Source organism: Phasianus colchicus, chromosome 5 (genome assembly GCF_987193195.1).
Source record: "Phasianus colchicus chromosome 5, bPhaCol1.hap1.1, whole genome shotgun sequence".
NCBI lineage: Eukaryota > Metazoa > Chordata > Aves > Galliformes > Phasianidae > Phasianus > Phasianus colchicus.
In genome coordinates this window covers 30279123-30306102 of record NC_143440.1, presented here as the reverse complement: position 1 = coordinate 30306102, position 26980 = coordinate 30279123, and the positions used below count along the sequence as shown (strand labels likewise).

General features: G+C 38.0%; 1 protein-coding gene across 13 annotated transcripts in view; it reads left to right on the top strand.

Annotated features, from left to right (window-relative positions):
• GPHN (gephyrin) overlaps positions 1–26980 on the top strand; it is a 264503-nt gene that overhangs the window by 64651 nt on the left and 172872 nt on the right. For 12 of the 13 annotated variants that reach the window (XM_090141191.1, XM_090141188.1, XM_090141189.1 and 9 more), the window contains exon 2: positions 17610–17688. In XM_090141191.1, the coding sequence (XP_089997317.1) occupies positions 17610–17688 (79 nt within the window). Of the gene's footprint in view, positions 1–17609; positions 17689–26980 lie in introns of those variants that run through there. The other variant, XM_090141181.1, reaches the window with a different exon arrangement.

Here is a 26980-nt window from a genome sequence, read left to right as displayed (position 1 = left end):
TTTTGGGGGAGCCTTCATCTGGAACAGAGGTGCTACTGAGTGAATTACACACACAGAATCACAGAATTGTAAGGGTTGGAAGGGACCTCTGTTGATCACCTAGTGCAACACCCCACTGAAGCAGGTTTCCTTTGAGTAGAGAACAGGAAAGCAACCAGGCAGGTTTTGAATATCTCTGGAGAATGAGACTCTACAGTCTGTTTGGGCAGCCTATTTCAGTGCACTGTCACCCTCAAAGTGAAGTTTTTTGTTATGTTCATGTGGAACTTGTTATGTTCCAGTTTGTGCGTACTACCCCTTGTTCTGTTGCTCGGCCTTGCTGAAAATAGCCTGTCCTCACCCACTTGACTCCTACTGTCTGGATGTTTACAAGCATCGATAAGATCCCTCTGTCTTCTCTTTTCATGGCTGAACAGACTCTTTCCTTGTATGGAAGACATTCCAGACTCCTCCTCGTCTTTCTGGACCATCGCTGGACTCTCTAAAAGTTCCCTGTTTTTCTTAAACTGGGGAGCCCAGAACTGGACTGGCACTTCAGATGTGGTCTTGTCAGTGTAGAGTAGAGGCAGAGGATCACGTCTCTCAATCTGGTGAACTCACTAAGCACTATAGGTTAGAAGCCTTAAAGTTACTTGTTGGTAAGTCATGTTCTGTTACCTGCTGTTCATGCTTTCTAGTGTATTCCATTGGTAATAAGGGTGTCCAATCCTGGCAACCAGTAAAAAAGATTTTTGTGGAATTCACTACCTTTTAGCTTAGTAACAGTTTGCATTAGTACTTGGTCTGTTAGACATAATTCCTTAAGAAAGTTTGCTTGAAAACAATAATGCAGTACAGGCTCCAAGTGACATGTGTTTTTCTCCATCTATTTTGTGTAAAAGTCACCAAATAAAAAATCAAATGTAGGATCTGAGTAACCTGAAAGTATTAGATGGGCTGAGCTTAGCATGTCTGAGTGCAATGATGCAGGGATGATGTATGTGATCAATAGCTGATCCTTTGGCACAGTGGAACATGTGTGCACAGACTTCTCTGGTGCTTGTCCAACGCTGTGAAGAAGAATCTCAAATAAGAGTGCAACAACAATGAATATCTCAAAGCTCTATTTCAACTGGAAACTTTTTTTTTTCTTCTATAATGAGAAGCATACCGAGTATGGCAGTCTTAAGAAAAAAAACCACATACAATATCTGAGGAGAAAAAAGAAAATGTAGATTAAAAGATGAAGAGTCTACTGCAAATCATATTATTTTTGGGAGGTGACTAGGTGTTGGAGCAGTTGAGATATTACTAAAGAAAAAAAAAAAGCTTTTTGTTTCAGCTTAGAACTTACATTCACTCTTCTTTCTCCTTCTATCTAAATGATTTTTTTTAACGATCTCAGGCTTCTCAGGGCATCTGGCTTCACAGCATGCTGCAATCACCTTGCCTTTGGCCCTAGAGGCTGAGGAGTCCTCCAAAAATAAACGGGAAAAGCCAGAAGCTGTCTCCTCAGCTTAGCGTTTTTATTTTTATTTTTTTTAGCTTTGCTGAATGACTGGATTTGGTTGGTTCTGCTCTCCTAATGGTGCCTCTCCAGTGAGAGCTTCCCCGGCAGCTGCTGCCTGCTGCTGTCTGCTGAGATGCATCCGCTGTGATGCTAAGCACAGCCTCATCCCTGCCGCCAGCTCCCCTTCTCTTCTTGCTTATAAGGGCTTTTTAATTAGTAGTCCTACATAGTGTTGGCTTCTCGGCTAACCGTAGCAACAAGAACTGCTGAGAGCACAGTAATTCTGAGAACTGTTCTGAAGAAATGAAGGTATTTATTTTTCTTGCAGCTCTTTCTTAAAATAAAATCGAAGGAAACAGGCTGGTAGTTGAGAAAGCTGTAAAAACTCTTCAAGTGCATAGGCTGATCATCAGTAGACATGTTTTTCTTTCTTTCCAAGTACATACGTGTTAGTTGCAAGGTTTGAGATAAGCATTGCTTGTTTCTATGCAACAGAGAAATGCACTGTTGCAGAAGAAAATTACTTGCTTGTTATTTTAGGACTATGAGAAGGTATCTGATCAGCGTTCTGTACTTCTGAATATTTATATAGTTATATGTCAGCTCTTATCTATGGTGCACCCCAACTGTCCTGCCTGTGTGCAGGATAGCGAGCCATGTCTGTGCTGAAGGAGAAGCTGTGTCCCCAGTGCCTGAGCTCCCCTGCGGTGCTGTCGGCTCGGCTCAGGCTGCGCCCCATTGGTCTGCTCCCCGCATGAGCAGAGAGCGTCTGTGCAGGTGGTCACAGACGTCTGTTAATTTTTTCTGGTTTATTTTTAAATTATTAACAGGGAGCTAATTTAATTCTCTATGCATGTGTTTAGAACTGCAGAGTATCAGTACGAAAAGATATCTTTCAGTTTATTTAATGTCATTACATACTCATTTTTTAAATGACTGAACTTTATCAAAGTCATAAGGGAAAACCCTCCTTCCTCTCAGCTGGAGTATGTAACGCTCTGGGGATTCACAGCAGTTTCAGAAGACATCTTTCAAAGCTTTCAGAAAGTAAATAAGGTTCAGAACTCCTGCATCACACAGTGTTTTGATTGTAACTTGTCTCTTTTCCAGATCATAGGATAGTTCTATTATTTACTGATCATAAACCACCGATTAGGATGGATGGTCGTAGGCCTGTGTGCCAAAAGCAATTCTTCATGTAGACACCTAAAAATATTTGTTTGAATATGTTTCTTACATCTCTTCTATTCTGTTCTGAAGTTATGCTGAGATTTTGACAACAGGTCTTTTCTCTTGCTTCTTTCTGCTCTTAAAAAAAAAAAAAGAAATTTTTTTTTTTTGAAGATGTCTAAAGATTTCTGTAACCTCTCTTCTCCGCATCTACAACAGAAACACAGAAGGTAATGTGGAAATTAATAATATCATAGAGTGGCTCAGGTTGGAAGGGACCTTAAAGGCTGTCTAGTTCCAACCCCTTGCCAGGGGTTGCCATAATGCCTGTCTGGATAGCTGGGCTCAGAGCATGGTGAGCAGTGGCACACAATCGAGTTGGAGGCCAGGCACTAGCAGTGTATGCCAGGGTTAGTGCTGGGTACAGTGCTGGTCAGTGTCCGCATTGATGAACCGGGTGATGGGGCACAGTGTGCCTTCAGCAGGTCTCCCAGTAACACAAAACTGGAAAGAAAAGCTGATAATCAGAACATTGTGCTGCCATCCAGGGGACTGGGCAGGCTGGGCAAACAGGCTGACGGGAAGCTGAGGATGTTTGATGTTGTACCCCCTGGCAAGGAGCAGCCCCAGGCACCAGGACATGCTGAGGCACCCCATAGTAGAGCAGCCTGGCAGGAAGGGAGCTGAGTTGCTGGGGGGCACTAGTGTGCCTGTGAGCCAGCAGCCTGCCCTTGCTGCATGGAAGGCCAGGGGTGTCCTGGGATGCATTAGAAGGAGAACAGGACAGGGGAAGTGATTATTCCCCTCAGTTCAGCATGAATGGGGCCACACCTGGTATGATTTTTTTCTTCGTTTGTTGTGAAAAGCAGATACAAGAACCAGCCTGAGAGATGTGTGGTGAAATTGTTTTTGCAGGTTAAGGAATTTGGTTGTTGTAAATCTTTTGTGTTCTGTATGATCTGATGACTAACTTTAAATGAAAAAAGGGAAAGTGAGATAGTCCTGCTGTTGCTTCTTGGGATCCCTGAAGGATGACCAGCCCAAAAGAGAATTAAACAAAAGCTAAAGGAACTTAGCAAGAATGTGAAGAATATTTTTTTGTTAGATTTGAAGTGATAAAATGTGATTTGTGGATTACACTAAACTGTGAAGCATTTACAAAAATTTGTGTTAATAGGAAGTGATGTTATTTGTTTCAGCATCAGAAATATATCATTTGTGCATATAATTGTCACTTCTGTGAATTACTGTTCCTTTAGAACAGCAACAGCAAAACCCAACAGAAAAAAACAAAAAAACTAAAACACAAGGAAGATCTGTAGAGAAATTTTATCAGTATTCTTGAAGTGAAAATGGTGTTTTAAAAGAAAAGGACCTGTTCCTTGAACTTAAAGCTGGCCAGTTGTCACTGATGACAAGACCTACTTTGTACATACTGCTTTTGGATAAGAACTTTCTTAATCCTAACACAAATCTTTAAAGTATTTCTTGTTTCAATTTTACTGGTATAAGCAAAGAAATTATTAAGTTTACAGTAATAACCAAAAGAGAACAATAAAGTTCCTAGTATGTTGAGTTTATTTGAAAGCTTATGCGGTCAAATAAGACAGCAGAGTTCTCTCATTATATTGTGTTCTGGCACCCCTGCCCTGACTCCCTATATTGTTCATGATTTCTGGGTTTGCTCTTTGGTAGCCATCTGTTCACTTCCCAAAATAGAACTGCTTGTCTCACAGTTTAGCATTTTTCTCATTATCCATAATACATTTTAACTAACATTTGAATTAAACTAATTTTAATACTGTTCTGTTTTTTCAAATACATTACCGAATCTTCATGCACTAAATAATCTAACACCAACTTTGGAATTCTTATTTATGCCAATGCATTTTGTGATACTGAACAGTGAATTCTTGTTTTTCTGTGTTTTCTGATGGCTTAATTTTTTAAATATTTTCCTAAATATTGTTTCATTTGGAACTAGTCAAATACTAAATCATAACTACGCTTGCAAACTGAAAGGTGTTTTCACGCAATCACACAGGAGGTAATTCCAGTTACATCCCCTTTTTCCAGTGATTCAAGACTTTGTATGTAAGTGTTTCTTGACTGACTGCTGCTGAAGGGAAAAAGAGTTGGGCACAGGGAGATGGATAGAAAAGCAGGCATCCTTGCTGAAGAAATTAAAAATTCTTGTGTTTAATACCTATGTGTAGCAGTCAGAGCTTTTCTGTTAAAGTAATGCCAAAAACTTTATGCACTGTTTTAATTTATAGATGTCTGCTTTTAAATTTTAGATGCCTACATGGTTCTTAGTACTGGTAAAATTCTTTGGAGGAGCAAATGACTCTTCTCAGTGAACTGCTGAAGTTGCAAGCGTGGGCTTCTGTTGCTTAACAGTGATTATACAGGGAGCTTTAACTAAGGGGTTAAGATTTTGATTAAGATACCTAGCATTTTCTGCCTAAGTTTAAAGGTTATTGCTTCTATAGATTGTCTGGAAGTATTAAAAGAATTAGGTTTCTCTGGACATGTGACACAGTGCCATTTAAATGTTGTTGCTTTTCTTTCATTTGCAAGTTGCAGTGAGTTGCTATGCCAATTTTGTCTTTGGTTAGATGGGTTTTAATAGACCTTTTTTTGCTATAATATGTAAGAACTGATTTTGGGAGATATAGGAAGACTATAAGATTTCAAAATGTTCAAGACAAAATGAGGAAGGAGGAAAAATTTAGTTACTCAAAGCTGTATTACAGATATTCTGTACAGCACCCTGTGAATCCATTCTAAATCATAGAATCATTAAGGTTAAAAAAGACCACTAAGATCATCTAGTCCAGCCACTGCCACCACCATGCTGCTAAACCATGTTTGTAAGTGTCACTTATACCCTTTTCTTGAACACCTCCAGGGGCAGTGACTCAACCACATTCCTGGGCAGCCTGTTCCAATACGTTACCAGTCTTTCTGATAAGAAATGTTTCCTAACCTGAAACTCCCCTAGTGCTACCTGAGGCCATTACCTCTTGTGTTATTGCTACTTGAACTGGGAGAAGAAGCCAACCCCCACCTCACCACAACCTCCTTTCAGGTCGTTGTAGAGGGCAGTAAGGTCTCACCTGAGCCTCCTCTTCTCCAGACTGAAAAATCCCAGTTCCCTCAGCTGTTCCCCATATGACCTGTTCTCCAGTTCCCTCACAGCTTCATTGCCCTTCGCTGGATACGCTTCAGGGCCTCGATGTCTTTCTTGTGGTGAGAGGCACAAAACTGAACACAGCACTTGCAAGGTATGGCCTGACCAATGCTGGATGCTCAGCGATGACACGTCTGTGCTCCTGCTGACTGCACTGTACAGTCAGGATGCTGTTGGCCTTCTTGGCCACCTGGGCATCCTGCTGGCTCATGTTTAGTTGGTTGTTCAAAAATACCCTCAGATCCTTTTCCACCTCACAGCTTTCCAACCACTCTGCCCCAAGCGTGTAGCACTGGATGAGAAGGCTGGTGTTAAATGAGCAGTTGCTGGTATATATATGTATGTTTACTGAGAAGTGTGTTGGCCAGAGTAACTGGTAGGAGTGGGTCTTGCCCACACAGCTGCTAGAGGGCTGTGGTTGGAAGGACATCGAGAGCTGTCTTGTCTCGCTCCCCTGGCTACTGAGCTGCCTTCCTCAGATGGCAACTTTACTTCAAGGAGTAGTGGACAGTGCTGAGGTGTGTCAGGGAGCCTCTGAGGCAGTCAGATGTGGGCCTTGGGTCTCTATTAATACTGGCATACAAGTTGGCTTTGGAACAATTCTAATGCTACAGTTGTGAATCTCTTCTATGGAAGTTTTCCTTTGTTTATATAAAAGAGCAAAAATCAGCCCAAAGTGCATTTTATTCACTTTTCTTATGCTTTTGATCTTTATTCTTTTTCTTTGTATTTGCATTTCTAAGGAGACAGTGAATAGTCAGTATTATAGTCTCCTTTATTCTTAGGGTGGATCATTCTTAGGCCATACAAAGGATATTACTGATTGATGCTTTCTGCGCAAACTTGGTATCTGCAGGTTTTTTTTTTACATATAAAAGCTTTCTTGCATTTTCTTCACTGTTTACTAGTAGGAAGATTTTAGGTTTGGTGCTAGTGGAATTTTTCTTTTTTCTGAATTTTATTTCAGAGGAACAAAACCTGCAAGTCTGTCAAAGAATTAATTGTCTTGAATGACATCAGTGGCACAGAAAAATGTGTGTCATCCTTGCTCTGCAGAGCATCTTTGAGTACAGTGTGTGAGTTGAGATACACTTACTTCATTAAGTTGTTCAGGGAGGATATAGCTGGGTTTCAGAATGTTTAAAATCAGCAGCAGCGTGCTGAATTCTGCTATCTTTTCCCAGAAATGCCTTTGTTTTCCAGTGTGTAATTGCTGTTCTTGGGTGCAGTATCCTTCCACAACCCATAAAAGTTTTAACTAGATGTGTTCATTGCATTTGAGGCCATTTGGCTCTGTTGCAGTAGTACAGATACTGGAGAAATTTTTTTTAGTTTTACTGTTTGCTGAATTTGTGTCTTTAGTATCTCTACTGAGTTAGGAGAACATAGCAGCAATGCACTTCTTACAGGTTTGGTGATGATTATTTTTTTGACAGTGGCTTTAACTATCAGTTCAACTCATGAAATCTTATGTATCTTAACGCTATGTAAAAAGTGTTAAGACAGACTTATTCTTGCAAATCTACATATTGACTAATTTGGAGGAAATTCCTACTTTTCCTTGGAATATTGGTAGCCATCCTAAAACACAGGGAGGAAATCACAGATTATCCTCTCAGTTTAGACTGTTGCAAATAGTCTCAGCAGAAAGCACAAAACACATCAAAATACAGATTATAAGGAGATACAATGCAAATCTTGGTCGTTGGCATCATTGTTTTCATGAAAAAAATCCTCCCTGTGGCATGGTAACAGCTGACTGTATTGTGTGATAATTCTCTCAAAGGTGGCATTTAGAACTCTTCTGAGCTGATGAGCAGAAGTGCCATCTTTCAGCTTGGTGAAATGTTCACATATTAAATAGGAATGCCACAAACTGCCATTTCTTCAAAACGAAGATAAAACCTTTCAAATATTTTAAAAATTTTGCAAGCTACTGGGCTGAAATAAGAGTTTACACTCTGCTGAACAGGAGGAGTTTAGATACTCCCTACAAACCTTTCCCAGCCTGACTCTGCCTGTTCAGAAGAGGAGATCCTTTAGCAGCCACGATGCGCCTGTGTTGGTGGCTGCTTCCTCTGATCCCTCAGGAGACCAAAGGGAGAGATGGCCTCTGTCCTTGACAGAGGATTACAGGGAATGAGAAGCCTGAAATTAAATTCTTGTCTACTAGCTTCATTTCTCTCCATAGATGTCTTCTCTATACTTAAAATGCAAGGGAGAAAATGCAGTAGACAAAATGGGGGAACAAAATGCACTTGCATAATGAAGAAGAAATATTCAAGAAAAGTGTCACTCCTTTTATTATCAAAATCCTCAGTTATTTTCCAGTAAAAAAAGAAATAATAAGAACAAAAAGAACTGGAAATATCCTAGTTCTTGAATGTCTTCATAAGTGGAGGTAATCCTGGAACTCAGTAATAGTTCTCAATAATGCTGTGGTTTCTATACAGTACTTTGTGCTTGGTTGCCTTTAAATAGATTTACTGGCTTTTAAATGTTTTAGAAAATATTATGGCACCCCATTTGTGGCAAAGTACATTTAGGATGTTTAGAAAATCTTTCAGAATGCTATTTATAGAATCTTAATTTATGTAGTAGCTTACCATCCACCTGTTTTTAACATCTGACAAAATTTCTGTACTTGCATTCAGTAGGCCTTCCTGCTCAGTTTGTTTTTATGTAGCACTATAAAATGTGTTGGTTGCCTGAAAACAGCAATTCTGAAAGGCGGGCAATGCTTCTGCTGGCTGTTCTAAAAGCAAGGCAGGTCTTACAAATTATTTTAATGGGAAATTCATATGAGTTCTCAGCTTGTTGATTATCTTGCACAATGTAGCTAGAGGCTATAAATGTTAATGGTATCCAATGTTAATGGCTTTCCTTTCTCTTTTTTAGAAGCCAAATTTTTATATTAAATCTTACATTAAATATGAAACAGAAGCCTGCATATAGAATCATAGAATAATTGAGGTTGAAAGGTCAGCTAGTCCATTCCCCTGCATAAAGCAAGTCTGCTAAGATGAGGTCACTGGGGGAGTCCTCCAGAGTCTTGACCTCCACTAAACATCATTTTATAGACATTAGATACAATTTTATAAATGTATACATGTATTTATTCCTATGAAGTCTGAATTAAGAGAGGAAAAATGTTAGAATACAAAGGTCTTTCTCTGGAAAAGGTATTATTTTGTTGGAAAGCTTAAATTAGGATTTGTTCATAAACCCGAGGTGTAATCCTTGTTTTATCATTTCTGCAGTCAGCAGTACAAAAAAAATCTCTTTTCCCCAATGATGAGAATTATTAATTTTTATTTATTAATACTTTTTTGAACACTAAATGCCATTTTTCTTCTGAGATAAAATCTGTTCCATTTCTCATTCTTGCTCAAGTCCCCTGCTTAAGGTTTTATATGAGTGGTTCTCTCTGTGGAGAGTAATTAGCAAGAATTTAGCACAGTTGATTTACAATATCTGCTACGATTTTGCAATTTACTTCTGCAGATACACACAAGTGAGTAGTGAAAAATGGGAATTCATGAAAACTGCCTACCAAACATGCTTTTCATGTGTATCTGTAAATTGTAAGACTGCCTTTTTTTTTTTTTTAATGAATTCCTGGAGGGTTACAAGAGCATGTTACTGTACTTGCCACTGCTATATGTCTATCAGGTAAGGCCAGAAGACAACCTGTGCAGTCTTCATGATGGAAGAGCCGCACATATACTGCCTGTGAGCATGTCAGAGTCTGCAGTCCCAAATACAGCACCACGCCAGCAAGCAAGAGCACCAAGCCACCTGGTGGATCAGGCGCCTGCATTTGCAGGGAATGCTGTCTCTGTGGACTCAGATGATGAGCGTTTCCTCAAACCTGCACTGCTCTGCTTTTCGGAGCTGTTGCCTCACGTAGGTATGCAGGGCTGCTTCTGATTGCTCCTTGCTACAAATATGGAGGCTGCTGGGTTACTTTTGAGCTACTGTAAATTGAAACAGAAGTTAGAGGAGCAAGTGTTTACAAGGGGTGTTATTTTCCTACTGATGCCAAAATGTGCTGCAGACCTGACAGCAGGTTGACTTGATTGCTAATATAAGCCAGCATATTAGAGCTGACAGGCTGTATAGGTTTTAAAGACTTCTCCATTTTGTTGCTTGCTGCAGGCTGGGAGTGAAATACTGTTAAAGATTTGGAATCAGCCAAGAGAGGGAACTAAAAGCTAAGCGTAAGCAGTCAAATATCAGACCAGATTATCTCCAGAGAAAAGTCTTTTCTCTTGAAGGGTTAAAAAAAAAAAAAAAAAAAAAAAGGAAAAAAAGATATTGTGGGACAGCAATAAGATGACAACATTTGTACATTGCAAACATGTAGTTGGGAACAGAAAAAGGCTGTGAGTCACTGTAAGGAGACTAAGGTAAATGAGCAGCATGGTTATGACAAAAAATCATGTTTAGGTAGCTAAAATAAATGGGAGGAATAATCTTAGCTGCTTGCTGCTTTAGTGATTCTAATTTCTTTGTAATTAATAAGGAATGCAATTTTGAGTATGACTAATACCCAATAGCTCGGAATACAGAAAAAATAGACAGCTAAGAGTTTGAAAACATGGAAGAATGTTCACAGAAAAGAACTTGGAGGTAGTGCTCCCTGGGTTCCAGCCCAGGTAAGAGCTGTACGGAGAAGAAGGGCATTCCCATTTGCTGTTTCAAACAAACAAACAAACAAACAAAAAAACAAAAAAAACCCCTGAAGACTGCAATTAAGGAAAGGAAATATAAAAGTAATACATTATTTTTAATGCAGCACATGATTTGTCTTTTAAAAGTGTTGTATTAAAATGCATAAAGTTAGTTGAGGTGTATTTATCTGACTGGTATTTCATGACCTAGGCTTAGATAGTGGCATTTGAGTGTACTGAGTGAGGGCTGCTCAGGATGTGCTTCTGTGCTGGCCATGCTGCATCCTGGTTGGCCCTGGTATGGTATTGCTGCCTTCAGATCTGTGCTTGGGGGGAAAGGAGGGGTCCTCAGTGTGTTTCTAACTCCTCCTTTCCCCTTTCTTACTGACCTTCTATCTTTTTCCTCCCCTTCTTAGATTTTTTTTTTGCAGTTTACGGCCAAAGAGAGGGCAAAAAGTCTTCCTATTGGAAGTGCTTGTTGAGAACAGCAGTCATCTTATTGGAAGTGCTTGTTGAGAACAGCTTATTTCTGATGAAAAGTAACGGGTCCAAAAAGAAGCATTCGATCAAGAATTCAATATTCATTGTTTCAAGGAATTTAATTTTTTTTATTGAGTGCGAACAATTACAGATATTGATAATGTGACATCTCCAAAGATTTGAATGTCCCTAATGGCTTGAGGTTTTCCTTCTGAAATTAACCTCTTCATTTTACAGTGTTTAAGTTCAGGCTTATTAGACATGAAATGAACATTAGATTAAAACCCGATACGGAATTTAAAGTTCTAAGGTCACACAAATATTGTGAAATGTAAGCAATAAAAGATTTGAAAGAGCCATAATCCATTAGATTAATGGAAAAAATAGCTTATTTAATTGCTGCTAGAAAATGTGAGAAACCTTGGTGGGGAGGAGAGGAGATTTAGATGTTTGTAGCTGTAACATAAATTTTACAGCATTAGCAACTGTGGCGTAGCTAGTCTCCTGTGTTCAAGAATTCCTTTGCTATTTAATCTGTTACTGAATCTTATTGCTTATTGCCAGTTTGAGCAACTTCTTTGCTGCACAGAAAAATTAATTCATGAAGTTTCAACCTCCATTTTTCTTCCTGTACAACACCATCCTTTATCTCTTCTTCTCATGTTTATTCTGCTGATGTATTTATATGAATACATCAACTACAACCATATAATGTGTTCATTTTGCTAAACTAATCAAGAAGGCTTTTTTCATCTTCTTTAAGATGTCTTCATCATTTTAGTAGCCCTTCTTTGCATTTGGCTTACAGGTGATGTTATTTCTTCCTTGTGTTTTCTGGAAAAAAAAATCGCATTCTCTTTTTTTTTAATGTTTCAAATTATTTCTGGTTTATTATCACCCTATTTTTCACTAGGTCACCTGAACATTTCTCATCTGCTGTTCTTCCAGAAGATAAGCTCCTTTTTTTTTTATATAGTAGTAGTACTTAGTCAATCTTGTCAGTCTTTGGCACTCTATAGTATTTCATCTGAAGGGAAGTGAAAGAAGACCTGTTCTGCTCTGCAATCCAATAATATGTAGCTTGAAAAGCCTGCTATGAGATGTCCTTAAAGATGTCTTCTTGAAAAAATATTTTTGCTAAACATAATTATACTGAATGTTTTCTGTATGTCAGTGTATGACAAAAACTGTGAAAACCAAAGCACATGCCAGGAACACTTATCAGGTGTGAATGCCAGATGTGTGCAGGGAGTCCATCTAATCACTACAGTACTTTTGTGTTTAAAATCTGTGAAATGACAGATATCTGATAGTTGATCTGCTCTGCCAACCTCTATCTGGTCAGAGGGTATGATTAAATATCTTGTAGTGGTGTTTGCTGATATGGCAGAGAACATTTGCATTGGGTAGATTTTGGTGAATTCAATTAACCAAGCTAAAATGACTTTATTCTTGCTCTTGTCTACTGAGAATTTATATTTGGGAGTGGATTATAATATATGAGTTGAAATTGTATCTAATCTTGATAATACAGCTAGTTCTGAATGTCCAGGGAAAATTAACATCACTAAGCTGGGGCTTTTGTATTTCAAACAGGCTAATTTCAGCAGTGTAATATCTTTCATCTGCAAAGTTCATCTCATAGCTTGTGAAAGTGGCATTTATCTTCCTTTGTTTTCCTATCACATGTTAGAAATTGATTGTGAGATTGTGCCCAGGGAGCAGTGGTGGCTTAATGTCTGAGTGGAGATCAGTGATGAGAGTCATTTAGCAATTTTGTGGATGACACCAAACTCTGTGATGTAGTCAACATGCCTGAGAGACAGAATGCTGTCCATAGAGTCCTAGACAGACTTGAGCAGTGGGCCAAGGAGAACTTCAGCCTAGAGAAGTTGAGGGGGGACTTTATAGTGGCCTTGCAGTACCTGAAGGGAGCCTATAGGAAAGCTGGGGAGGGACTTTCTATAAGGGCATGTAGTGACAGGATTTAAAATGGAAGAAGGTAGATTTAGACTAGATATTAGGAAGAAATTATTTACTGTGAGGGTGCTGAGACAGTGGAACGGGTTGCCTAGAGAGGTTGTGGATGCCTCCCACTCTGGAGGCATTCAAGGCCAGGCTGGGTGGGGCTTTGAGTGACCTGGTCTAATGGGTGATACCCCTGCCTATAGCAGAGGGGTTGGAACTAGATGATGTTAAAGGTCCCTTCCAACCTAAACAATTCTATGATACAGTAAAGGGTGTGAGGCACTGGCATAGGTTTCCCAGAGAGGTGGTGGATGTCCCATCCTTAGAGACACTCAGGGTCACGGAATCACAGAATGGCCAGGGTTGGAAGGGGCCTCAAGGATCATGAATCTCCAACCCCCCTGCCACACGCAGGGCCACCAACCATCCCACCTAATGCTAGACCAGACTGCCCAGGGCCCCATCCAATCTGGCCTTGAACACCTCCAGGGACGGGGCATCCACAACCTCTCTGGGCAGCCTGTTCCAGTACCTCACCACTCTCTCTGTAAAGAACTTCCCCCTGACATCCAACCTAAATCTCCCCTCCCTCAACTTAAAGCCATTTCCCCTCGTCCTGCAGTTATCTAACCTTTCAAAGAGTTGATTTCCCTCCTGTTTGTAGGCTCCCTTTAGGTACTGAAGGGCTGCAGTGAGGTCACCCCACAGCCTTCTTTCCTCCAAGCTGAACAAGCCCAGCTCCCTCAGCTTGTCATCATAGGGGAGGTGCTCCAGTCCCCTGATCTGGCTGAACCAGGCTCTGAGCACCCTGATCTAGTTGTAGGTGTCCCTGTCTATTGCATGGGAGTTGGGCTAGTTGATCTTTAAGGGTCTCTTCCAACTCAAATGATTCTATGATTCATGTTGTTTCTTGCAATAAGGACTCCCACTAGCCAATAGTGAATTCTCAGGAAACCAGTCTGCATTATTTTTTGCCACTCACAAACAACGTATTTTTGTAGCAGTTACAAGCATTTGCAATTTGCAGGCAGACAAGCAGTTTCTTTCATTCTATAAAAATGTCACAAAGATTTGTGTGCAGAGATGCAAGTAGTATGCTCCTATAATTAATTTTCTATCTTCTGCAATAGATCTGGTGAAGGTGCTACAAAATTTCTCTAATATGCCATTTGTTTTTACGTATGTTTTCAGTTTGACATGCAGTCACTTGAAAAAAATGACAGTAGCAGAGAAAAAAGGGTTCAAGCAGGATATTCATCTCTGGTGAACTGTTCAGTTGGGCAGTTGAGATGCCTTAAATGTATTTTAATGGTAGGAGCATCCATCTTTACATTCATAAGGTATGCCAATAGGGCAGGAATTCTGTGTCTGCAGGGGAATGGGTTTTTAAGGAAAGATATTGTGACATCTGAGGAAAAAAACAGTTGCCTTTCACATTCTAAAACCCAAACAAAAGAAACAGTCTTTTGTTATGTTTTGAAGTCAACCATATGTACAACTTTAATAGTGAAAAGTGATTTCTTTAAATGGTGCTTATAAAGACAAATTTAAATCTTGTTCATACAAACAAACAAAAAAAAGTTTGGACAGAACCATTTAAATCTGAAATGAAAACTGCATAAAATAACCACCTTTGCAAACTTTGGGGACTTAAAAAGTAAAAATGATAATTTAAATTTTAAAACAAGGCAATAAAATCCTGGGCTGTGTGTTCATTCAGATGTTGCATTCAAAATTCTCTCAGATTGCTTTTTAAGCACAAGGAGCTAGATGCGCCCTTTGTGTATGTGGTGCAATTTGTAGCAGTGATGTGGTTTTCTCCTGCCTTTTTTTTTTTTTTTTTTTTACCTTTAAGCACTCTTGATCATATCTGATCATTCTGACCTTTGTGCTATGCCAGCAAACACAGTTTTGCCTGCTGTCTTCTTTAAGCTTGCATTTCCATCAGAGTATACCATTTTAAAAACAGACGTAGTGTTGATTTACAGTTTCTAAAGCACTGAGAAAAGCATTAACCATTTTGGTTGATTGTTTCAATCTCATGTTTACTGTGAACATTTGTGCTTACCTCTGTGCTAGAGCTAGCTTGCAAGGGTGTGAGTGACTGTGACTGTGCTTGTAGGCAGGTTGGTGAAGTGCTCCAAAGCATTCCTGTGAGAGCTGTTAGTCCAGCACTGTTCTGCTGTTATTTCATACACGGCAAACTCTCCTGTTGCTGTCAATGCCAGAGATTTAACTAGAGATTATAGTCAAATTTGTTTTTCAGAAATTTTATTTTGGTGAATGTTAACCAAAATGCTCGAACTTCTTGATTCTTGGAAGTGGGTTTGATATCTCTGAAATTTAGCTGAGGCATCAATGTTTTTTGATTCTGCCTGGTAGGCTAAGAAAAAGCTCGCTTGCAAATTAGCAGCTTCTTGGTGTTCTGGCTCTACTACAATAAAAAAAGAAAAAGAGGAGATGCAATTGAGACCTGTTTCAAAGTGTGCATATACTTGATTCATGTTGAGTTAGTCTTTTTGACTAACTTTGCCAACAAAAGGGAAGCTTAAAGGTTTTAATCTTCATTCATAAAAATTGTATTATATATAATATAATAATTAAGCTTAGATCAGTAAGAAAAGGACAGCCATTGTCAAATGTAGGCTTTCATTTTAAATGTTTATTTCAAACACATCTTTTTTTATGAAGTGCTTGATTTATATAATAACGGGTACTTTTACTGATGAAATAATTTTGTTGTTACTTTTTCCACATTTAAGGAAACTTTTAGATCAATTGTCCTGTGTCTTCAGTTGATTTTTTTCAATGAGGGGATATGGAGGAAACAGTAGAAAAAAAGGCATCAGATTTAGATTAAATCTTTAATGCTTTAGAAATGCTTGAATTGTCAGTAGTGGAAAAAAACCATTATTGACCACCATTGTTATTTGTGCTGTATAGGGACGCATCAATACATCAGTCGTGTAGGATTTAACCAGTAACCAGTAGTCAGAATATTGTGCTTCCTTTCATTGCTGAACTTGGCAAGAGACAAATACAAGCTAGACCTCTTAGCTTATGGCACTGTTTTTGTCACATAAAATTTACAGTATAGGCTGTTTGTGATTCTGCTGATCTCTGACTTGCTCCTTTAGCTCAGCAGTTTGAGATTTTTTTTTAATGCAGTAGTGGACAAGGAAATTAAAGGTTTCTGAAGGCCCAATGTGTTCAAGGGGAGCTTCATTCCCCTATGCCGCTCTTGCTGGCTCACTGCAGTTAAATTTCATTTTAGTGTAGAGATTGCCTCTGGAGGAATGAGCCAGGAGTCCTGGACATGCTGCTGGATGTTTGATGGAAGATGTGTGGCAGTTGCCTCAAAGACAAGAGCCTCTTAGTGGCTTTGGTATAGGAGTGCCCTGAAGGGCTTTCTGGAACCACTGGTTGTTACGGTGTTGAAGTGTGGAGAGGGTAAACCTTGAAGTTAGTGCCATATACTGTTAGCTGGGAGAGAGTTCTAGTTGGCACTTTCTCTCAGATACCCCAGCCCCTTCTGGAGGCTTTTTCTCCAGCTTCTGTCTTTACCATCATCCTGACAGACTGTGGGCTGCTGAGGTGTGTAGGCAGCAGGGGGTAGGGCTATCACAGTGTGCATCTTACTCTGTGCAAATAAAGAACATATTTTAGGAGTGATGTGCATTTTTTACAATGTTGATGGTGCACATGAATACTCATAGATGTAAATCAGAGAGAGAGTCTCTCGCATTTAGAGAGCAGCAGGAACACATGCTTTTGCAGATGGTTTTAAATGCATTCCCTTTCATCAACTATAAGCGAGGCTGTGTTCTAAATCAGAAAGTGAGCAGTATTGCATTTCTTATGAACTTTACTCAGTCTGGCAGGTTATCTCAATTACTAGGGGAAACTGTTCTTTACGTTGATTTTTGTCACGTCACAACCTCTGTTTTTCAGAAAGTCTTGGTATAATCATAAAAACCTATAATTTCTTTGAACTGATGCTGATTTATTGCAGTGCTTGTGCTACAACTTTATTTCCACCTCACAAATTTGACTGTCCCATTGAGAGAAGTGGGTACATGTTTGAAAAGAATACCTGTGCTGAGATAATTAGCAAACATAAAGGAGTTTCAGAGCGTAATCACCACATTAATGTAATGAAGAAAACCAAAATACATTATTATCTTTTAATTTTTTTTTCAATTTCTTTAATTTTTCCTGTAAATATAGCTATTGAACTTTGTATGTTGATTAAAAACATAGCAACTCACTCCTGATTAGCTAAAGAATACAGAGCTGTGCATGATTAAGGATTAGGTCTATCAGTATCCACATACAGTGTAGTGTTTGAAATATACTTTACCCAGAGATGTAGAAGTGTTAAGGACATCAGCTTGTAAACATTTATTTCTTTATATATTGTGATAGATTGTTTATCACTTTCCATTGAGATGACTTACCTTAAAATTTGTTGAAATGTGACTGAACATCAGACCTTATATATGAATGTCAAATTACACTTAACACCAAAAAACTTTATTAACTAATCAATAGAGCCATATTTCATTTTTAAATTTCCACCTCTTTTGTTTCTCTGTTTTGTTTTGTTTTGTTTTAATTTTATTTCTATTTTTTTTAGTGAGTGACAGTTGCTTCAGGAACCTTGCCGAGGATCGTAGTGGGATAAACCTTAAAGATCTGGTCCAGGACCCTTCTTTGTGAGTATCTGGCTCTTATTGCTAAGCAAAGAAAAACTTCATGATATCATTGTGAGTAGTTTTGTAATTATATCAGTAGTATTATAATGAAGTTCACTTACTGTTTTAATGATAATATGCTTGCCAAGTTGTTAGACTTCAATACAGGCACATATTATTAAAACCATGTTTTCTACCTACTTCTGATCATAGACTAACATCAAGTGAGCATTTACAGCAAAGGGTACAAAGAGCATTCATCAGAGGTAACAGATTGTGCATGCTGGTATTTCTGTGGAGAAAGAGCATATACAAAGTCATTTGTCTTTGTTGAAGACTGAACCACATATAAATCAGTAGATTATGAAGTAATTATGTTATTGCCACTTATCTCTACGTACAACTGATACTCATTTATTTTTCTGCTACTTATTTTGAATGTACAAGCATATGATCTTATTTTTACTCATGGAAGACTGGAAGACTAGTGGTCTTCATCCTAGTATGATATCTTCCTCTAAAATAAACCTCAATCTCATGAGCTCTGAGCAAGACTTGACATTTTGTCAAACTTTTGGTTTTTTTCTCCAGTTAACTTTAGTACTGGCTGAAGATTTGCTTGCTACTGTGTGCAAGTATACTAACTGTTGGGAAAGAAAGGGAAGAAGGGGAAAAATTTACATCTCCTTAGCAAGAGTGATAGTGCGTTCTACAGTTGGTCCTAACATGATGGGCATTTATGCTAGCAGTGCACATTCTTGTTTCAGTTACAGGGGATTTTTAGTAATTGAGGTAGATGCAGAATCTGTTTTGACATCTTGATAAATGACATACATGCGTACATACATGCATTCTTGGAAAATTTCTACGTACTGTTTAATTTTTGATTATTAATGAAAGTACAGTGGACAAATAGAATTAATTATTGCTTGAGACTGACTGAATGCAAAAAGTACGTTTTTAGTAATTACTATCTAAGTGTCAAAATCTAGACTAGTTCAAATGACCTCATTTTCAACCAAATTTTGTCTTTGAGGTGTTTTATTTTCCCTTTGATAATTATACATGTAGTTTGCACCGCAAGCGGGCTACTATGCTACTCTGTTTTGGTTTTGCGCCTGTGCACCCTTCAGAAAGGATGGATTGTGTTTTGTGTTGAATGATGATTTTCCTTCCTTGCCATTTACAAAAATGATGAAAATCTTCTAGCTTCCTTTCCTGACCATAACATACAAGAAGAACGTTGTAATAGATTATTGTAATCTACAGAATAAATTCAGTGTATTTCTGTTGTGTGTACCGCAGAAGCTTAAGTGACTTCAAAGTGCCCTTTTTATCACTCACTTTGAAAGATGGAATAAAGTCAGAAAGCATCTGCTAGTTCTCAAGGACTGTTGAATGCAACAAATGCTTCTTTCTGGAATTGCAGAGTCGTAGAATGGCTTAGATTAGAAGGGATCTTAAAGCACATCCAGTTCCAGTCCCCTGCTGTGGACTGGGTTGCCATGCAGTAGATCAAGCTGCCCAAGGCCCCATCCAAGAGGGCCTTGAACATCACCAAGGATGGGGTATCCGTAGCTTCTTTGGGCAACCCCCATTAGAAGTATATATACTTGGTTTTGTCTTTCCAAGTAGACACTCTTACCCTTTACTGCTGAGTATTTGTTAAGAGATCTTGCAAAATGTGTAATTGCATGAATGAATCTTTAAAGGTAAAGAAACTTTACAGGTAAGACTATAATTTCAGCCCAGTCTTTTGTAGCTGACTCTTAAGGTGCCAAGATTTCTGAATCCTTTGTAATGCAGGAGGAATGCAAAAGGACAGTGTAGGGCTGAAGAATTACAGTGTCAGTTGGAAATATGGTTTAACCTTTTCTGAAATAAAATGAAGTATAATTAAAAGCTTTAGAGAACTTGGCTAAAATTTTCACCTATAGTGATAGCTGAAATAACAATGTTCTTCCTCTTAACAGTTTAATTTCTACAGTTTAGGATTTATTTGGTGTTTGTTCACTTTGTAGATCAACTGTCTCTTTTCATTGTAATCAGGTTTTCATAAAGAAATTCTGGTGCTCTCTCTTTAAGTGAGTCTGTCTCTCTAAAGGTTTGCATTGCATTTGTAATGTATGACATTAATAAAGTAGTTTAACAAAGAGTGCAAAAGGATTTGGGCTGATTAGCATGCAAATATATTATTAGTGTATACTTTTAACAGGAAATCACATTAATAGCAGGCAAGCATTTGAGGTAGAAATATAGTGTAATACATACACAGAGCATAGTATAGCAAAAAAAAGTTTGGTTTTATATTAGGGTGGCTTAATACATCATGTAAAATGCATTTTGAATGGTGTCTATCTCTTGTGAGAGTTAGCTGTTTGATAGTGTTCTAGACTGCATTGGCATCTTCCTTGTTGTTTGTCACTTCTAGCTCCATTGCAGACAGAATGTCTCTTCTGTTATTGTAGGAAGCTATCAAAATGGATGATTTTTCTGCAGGGCTGAAAGTGTGGCTTTACACAGAAATGAGACTCTGCACTGATAGCATTGTGGGGCTTGGGAATTAATATCTGAATTTTATCTACTGTGCTTAACTATCAGGGTAAGTTTGGGGTTTTTGTTGTTTTTTTCTTTGCAAATGAGTTATCAGCTCGAGCTGTATGGACTCTGTAAACTTCATCTGCATTCAGTTCTCTCATCATTGGTAATACTGTACTTCACAAACTAGGATATTGAACGTTTCTTTCTATTTGTATGTATCCTACTCTGTCAATGAAAATAAACAGAAATACTGCTTGAGAAAAATGTGTATCAAATAAACATAAAACATGGAGTTTACTGAGTCGCTGTGGGAGAAGGAAGCATTCGGCATTGTACATTTCAATCACATTTTGTAGTTAATTACAGAAAAGTTGAATTTCATTAAAATATTGATTGGAAGTTCAACTAGAAAGCTGATTAGAGATTTTAATGCTCTTTATTCACCGCATAAGCTGATGTTCATACTGTGTACAATGTCCAGTTTTGGAAACAAACCTTTGAGAAAGATACAGAGGTGTGTAACAGAAGGGCAAGAGGAGAAGACAAAATGCAATATATTGTGTAATTTAGTTTAGAGTGAAGCAGTGGAAAAAAGGAAGTATGAATTGCCTACGGTATATAAATAATACTAGAGCCTTTTCTTTTTGGTTGATGAGAAGGAATTAGTTCACTGTGTAGCAGATGAGATTGTTTGGATAGTTGGAAAAAATTCAGTGTCAGTATGATAAATAATCTATTTCTGAGAATGTCAGGAAGGGCTGTGCAGGTTGTAGTCTACATATATATGATCCTACAGATACTCATAGAGCTGGAAATGCATTTGTTTTCCTTTCTTCTAGGAAAAAAGAAAGCATGCTTTCATGCAGCTTTGCATCAGCACAGTTAGTATGACCAAAAAACAGTAGAAATTATTACAATTGCTTTACAGGCAACTTATTGTAGGTAATAATATTCAAGACTATGATTTTGGTTTAGGTGATACAGACACTCCAGGCCTGCCTACCAGTCAAATAACACACGAAAGATATTTAGAATTTTGAATTCCACAGGTGAGCTTGATCTACATTAGAAGACTATAGGTGTCTTTCCATGAACGGTCCTAAACAGCAGAGCTACAGACAACCACACAGTCTGGTTGTTGATGGTGCAGATGTTCTTCAAATTACATTCAGCTGAAGTAAAATGCAGTTGAACAGCCTAAAATGCTAGCAAAGTCATGCTTCTGTGGGAAGATCTTTGAGGCACTGTAGCAAGACAGGAGTTGGCATTCAAGTACAGACAGGATGTTGAGCAGTTGATTTCATTCCTCACTTGGAAGCAGAAGAAAGTTGCCCTCTTTCTTCCACTCCTCAGTCAAGTAGATCATTCAGTGTAGCGTTCTAAATTAATTCTAAATTTCTTTTAATTGTTACTTTAGGTAACTTTACTTTAAATACATCTCTGAAGCATGAACCCCATCAGCTCAGTAGAGGATTAAGTACATACATCCACCTAATTCAAGCAGAAAATCTTGGTGTAGATGTTTCTAAGTTTTAGCTCTTCTGTCACTTTATAAGATGTTCCTTTGAGCTCTAGCCTACGTATAGACATCTAGTTTGTAAAATAAATGTTTATACAGAAAGGAGGATGCTTTTAAACTCTCTGTGAAAATCACTAACTGCAGCTGCACATATTCACTGACATCCATTTGTTTGGAAACATCTTAAGAGCTTCTTTGTGCTGAACAAGATCTGAGATGCCCTGAGTAGCTTCCTTCTTTTTTAGCAAAATGTCTTCGTATCTTAACCATGTTTCATATTTCTTCATATTATCTGATGTTAATGAAAAAGAAATACTGTATAAATCAAAACAGAAAGAATAGCTAATTTCTGACAGGAGAACTGAAGATGTTTTAATACCTATGCAGAAACTTAAAAAAAAAAAATAATAATAATTAAAAAAATACTTGCTTCACAAAAGCCATGAGAAGAAATTTTTTACTCTCCATGCAACAGTATTAAACAGTCAAAACATTAATAATATAGGAGTTTATCAGGTCTGTGGTAGATATTCTTGTTTGAACATTGAATCCGACTTGCTAACAGTAGAAGCTAGAAGTCATGACAAAAGTCATCTTTATCACTGCCTTGTTGTATTTCATGTAAGGAGAAGATAGATACTTCTTTTGGAAACTAGCTAAGAGACTTTTAGAAGTTGTTTCATAATGTTAATGACTGACAGTCAGTCCTCTGAAGACGATGAGGTAGTTCTTGAAGAACGCTGATTATTTATCTAATGAAAGGCACAAGCTGTTCTGCAGGATTGGAGACTTCACGAATACAATTTTAAATCTGCGAATGTAGAATCTAACCATATCAATCTTCTCTTGAAGGAAGCTAACAGTTGTTGATGATCGTTACCTACAATTTTTTTGAACAAGTCCCCATGCCCCTGTTTCCTACAAACCTTCTGAAAGGGGCTTGCCGTTTAAGCATACTGATTATTTAAGAGAAATCCCCTTTCTCTAATCTTCTCTATTACGTTTCAAGAAAATAATTTTCTCAACATGCAAGACCCATAGGCAGACTGTAGCAAAAACTGCTAATATTGTGTGCATTTTTCTATGTCTCTTTTGGCTTAATGACTCATAAACATATAGTACCCTCCTCATCCATCTTAAGCAAAACCTTTGCAGCAGTCTAGCAAAGCAGAATATCACAACAGTACCTATTTTTTTAAAACATTTAATAATTTTCAACTAATTATTCTTTATACTGTACCCCAAAGGAGTCGCCTTTAACCTCTACAAAGATCTGTGTCAACTTTACCTACAAATAGTAGATTTATTCTACTATTTTGTCTTCTCTCAAAATATGGCTTCCAAATTTTGCAAAGGAGTTTCCTTTCTTTTGCTGCCGCAGTGCTGTGAGGTGGCCCAGAATTTGAGGGACTTCTGAGCCAACCCAGGAAACAAGGAAGGTGCTGTGGAAGCAGAGGTTGCGTGGCCCCAGCGTTGCTGAGGTATGGGTGGTTCGCCTTGGTGCCCGATGGTGCATAAGATGGTTGCTGTGTGGCCGGGCACTCCAAACTGGTGCTGCTTGAGGCCTGCTAGCACAGGGCCTTTCTCCTAATGTGTTCAGGGAATTCTGTGCTCATGGGATCTGCAGCCTTCTGTGTGAGGGGCTGTTTCCTTCTGCTCATTTGTTCTGAAACTAAGTTTTAAATGGATGAATGTTGTTTATTGGAACAAACAGATCGGCAATGATTACGGAACTTTACTAGACTTTTCTACTTAGCTAAGAAACAAATTGTAGTGGAGGTATGCAGAATGAATAGCGTAAAGATTAAAAAAAAAAAAAGAATTATTCACCATATTTCAGAGTTCAGAAGTTTTGACAAAAAAAAAAATCGAGACGGCAGATTTTGAAAAAATAAAAATACATACTCAAGTTTAGCTGAACTGAATATTTCATAACTTGTGTAACATGTGGAAACTTTAAGTATAAATGATTGTTTTTTGTTTCTTTGTTTGTTTGTTTTTTAAAGAAAAGGTGGATGAGATTGTTGTACCTACACTATTAATCACATTCCTGCATCTTCTAGCTCAGCAAAGCTCTGGAAATGAAGGCAGTAGGAGGCAAGAAGCATGCACCAGAGAACAAGTAATGCTTAATGCTATATGTTTATTCCCTAAGCACTTGTTTCTCAATTCCTGAAACAGTGTATTGAGTTGTGTGGACTTTTAGACAGGGCTGGTGTGGCAGTTATATTCTTACTGCAGACATAATCATTTCATGAGAAATGGAGCACAGGTGAACTTCGAACATTTTTGCATGGAGTCAATGACAAATTGCCCTTGAGAGCAGAGCAGGCTTCCCCAACATGGCTGAAGTTAAATTTGGAACTCCCAATAACAGAGGCACTCTCAGCACAGGAGTTGTAATAATTTATTATACAGGAGAAATTTTCTCTCCTTTAGACTCACTACTGAAAATGACTAAATGCTCTTCTGAAATGCTTCTTCTCCCTGGACATGAGTCTTTTCATAGAACAGGATACATTTTGTCAAAGCTATAAATACTTGAAGGGAGTGCTTAATTAGACAAGGCTTCTATTGAATTTGTGTACGTATTTGCATATAGATTAAGTTAGCAGGGAAAACGAATAAGCTGTTTCTCGCAGGCTGTAATAGAACTCCAGGTTTCAGATGTAAAGGAAGTCTTAGCTGCAAATCTTAGGAATGACTCTGTCATTGAGATATGAAATTTGCTGCTTGGAAATGTTTTTGTTTTTATACAGAAGTTGCTCCGAAAGTAATGCCTTCTATTTATTTCTGTGGAAACTACAACTGATACAAAGAGCACAGCAACACTATTTGATACAGCAAATTCTCAGCTACAAAACAGTTATTCAATATAGTCACCCCATTAGCTGTGTGTTTTAGCTCTTGTACTCTTAACCCTTTTCATATATATATACCCAGTCTATTTTTGGTCAAACAAAAAGGCTTTATTTTTCTTTCTGTGCAACTGACCATGGTCAAGAGCTAGAGCTCTTCTTTCTGGTCACAATTTCTATTATCTTTTATATTTTCCTGGTGGAAATGAGGGAACAAACATTATGCACACAGTGCTGCATGTATAGACACACACAACCTATTTTAAAAATATTGGTAGTGGTCATTATAGCTGCAACACAGAGCTTACTGTAGACTCAGTAAGATTTTGTCATAGTTTTTACTTAGGTCTCACTGTGGCTGCACGGTTATCAGTATCCAAGCTTTTTATTAATTCTCCAGATTGGATATTTCTGTATAGCTTAATATACTGACATATTGCGAAAGGATACAAGTAATCTGTGGTAATGCTAGCAATACGTAGAAATGCCTTTCTATTTCTGTAATGCAGTAGTATCATCCCTTAAAATTTGTTTCAGTGGCATCTCAACTGAAGATTTGAAATACTTTAATTTCCCAACAACAAACCAATTTTATCAGTTCTTAATACTCTAACTTCAAATGAATTACAACTGTTTCTGTCCAAAATCTCATTTCTGCAGCAGTGTAAAACATTAATGAGAGCTGTCTTTCCTTATTAATTGAAAGTTCCTTAGTTTATCAGAGGCGTATTTATTCTTCACATTTTTTTTTTTTCTGTCTTTGTCTTAATATTCCTCTTCACTTCAAAGCTGTGGCATTGTGGGCAGAGCCTTCTCAAGGTTATGATTTTTTTTGTTACTTTGACATGTTAAGTCATAGTTTTTGTTATAAGTACTGTTGTTCTGCACAAGGCAGCTGCCTGTTTTTTTCACCCCAGGTTTTTACTTTCTCAGATTATTGGCTACCTTAATAGACAAGCAATTCTGTCACCCTATGCTCTGTAATCATAGAATCATCTAGGTCAGAAAAGACCTTCAAAATCATGAACGTATCTCTAATACAGTGGGTTTCAGAATCCCTATGTTAGAATTGTGGAGAAGGAAAAAGAAATCACTGAAACTTCAGTAATCAAAAATTATTTTAAAATACCAGTTTTGAAACTGGTAATATATTAGGACAAGAACTGTAAGTATAAAAACAAAGAGGTTAGGCATCATTTGCATCTATAATTACAGTGTTACAAAGGAATATGTGCTTCCTGAGACACAGACGAATTGAGTAATGGCAAAGAACATTCTCTGAAAAATATATGACAAGAAGGCTGATTGATGTATGTTTTCCAGAAGTGATGTTCTTCAGCAAACAGGGACTTTCCTGATGGCACTTGTCCCTTCTATGTCAGCAAAAACTGCTCTTGAAAAAAGGCGGTTGCAGAAAATCTTTTGGCGTTTTGTTATTCTGGAAGAGGAGTGAATGGTCAAATACTGCATTCATATGTACGTGGTATCTATCTGTACTATTCAGATTTTACATCTGCTTCTGTTGCTATGTTTTAAAATACACTGAAGAAAATACTAATGGAAGTTACTAGATATAATATTACCTGGTATGATTGCGTTTTTCAGATCAGCAGCAGGTCTACCTCCTTTTTTTTTTAAACAATCTTTTGTAAAACTCTTATAACAACCTAGTGGGAGAGAAGAAGCCATCTCCTGAAGTATGAGGCTTACAGGTGAAAAATCTAACAATCTCTGCAGAAAGCTATCATACTGTATGTTCCACATATTTGAGATAAGAAAGAAAACGGCTGAAGGGTTTTGTGCTAGATAGGGGGAGAGAAGATTGTTCATGGAGGAATTGCTAAAAGTGAGTCATGCTGACCAGAGTCTAATAATCGAGGGCATTTCTTAAAGCTTAATTTCATAGAGGTTGTGTTTGAAGCAGTAGAAAATAACACTCTGTGATCACTGTTGCTGATTAGTTTGCTAAAGGAAAGATACATCATGAAATAAGACTAGATTTTGTTTTATAATGTAAATATTAATATAAAGTACTAAGAGTGATTTTTCTGTGTGTATATTCAGTACTGATTGTGATTAATGGAAATACTGAGTGAATAACTTATGTGTTAAGGGATCAAGTGGGGCTAAAAGTATCTGTCAAACATGAGGAAACCCTAATGCCATGATGAACGAAAAAGCAGATCGTAGAATCATAGAATGGTTTGGAAGCAACCATTAAGATCATCTAGTTCCAATCCTCCCTGTTACAGTCAGGGACACCACTCACTAGACCAGGTTGCTCAAAGCCCTATATTGTCTGGCCTTGAACGCCTCCAGGGTGAGGGCATTCACAACCTCACTGGGCAACCTATTCCAGTGTCTCAGCACCCTCACAGTAAAGAATTTCTTCCTA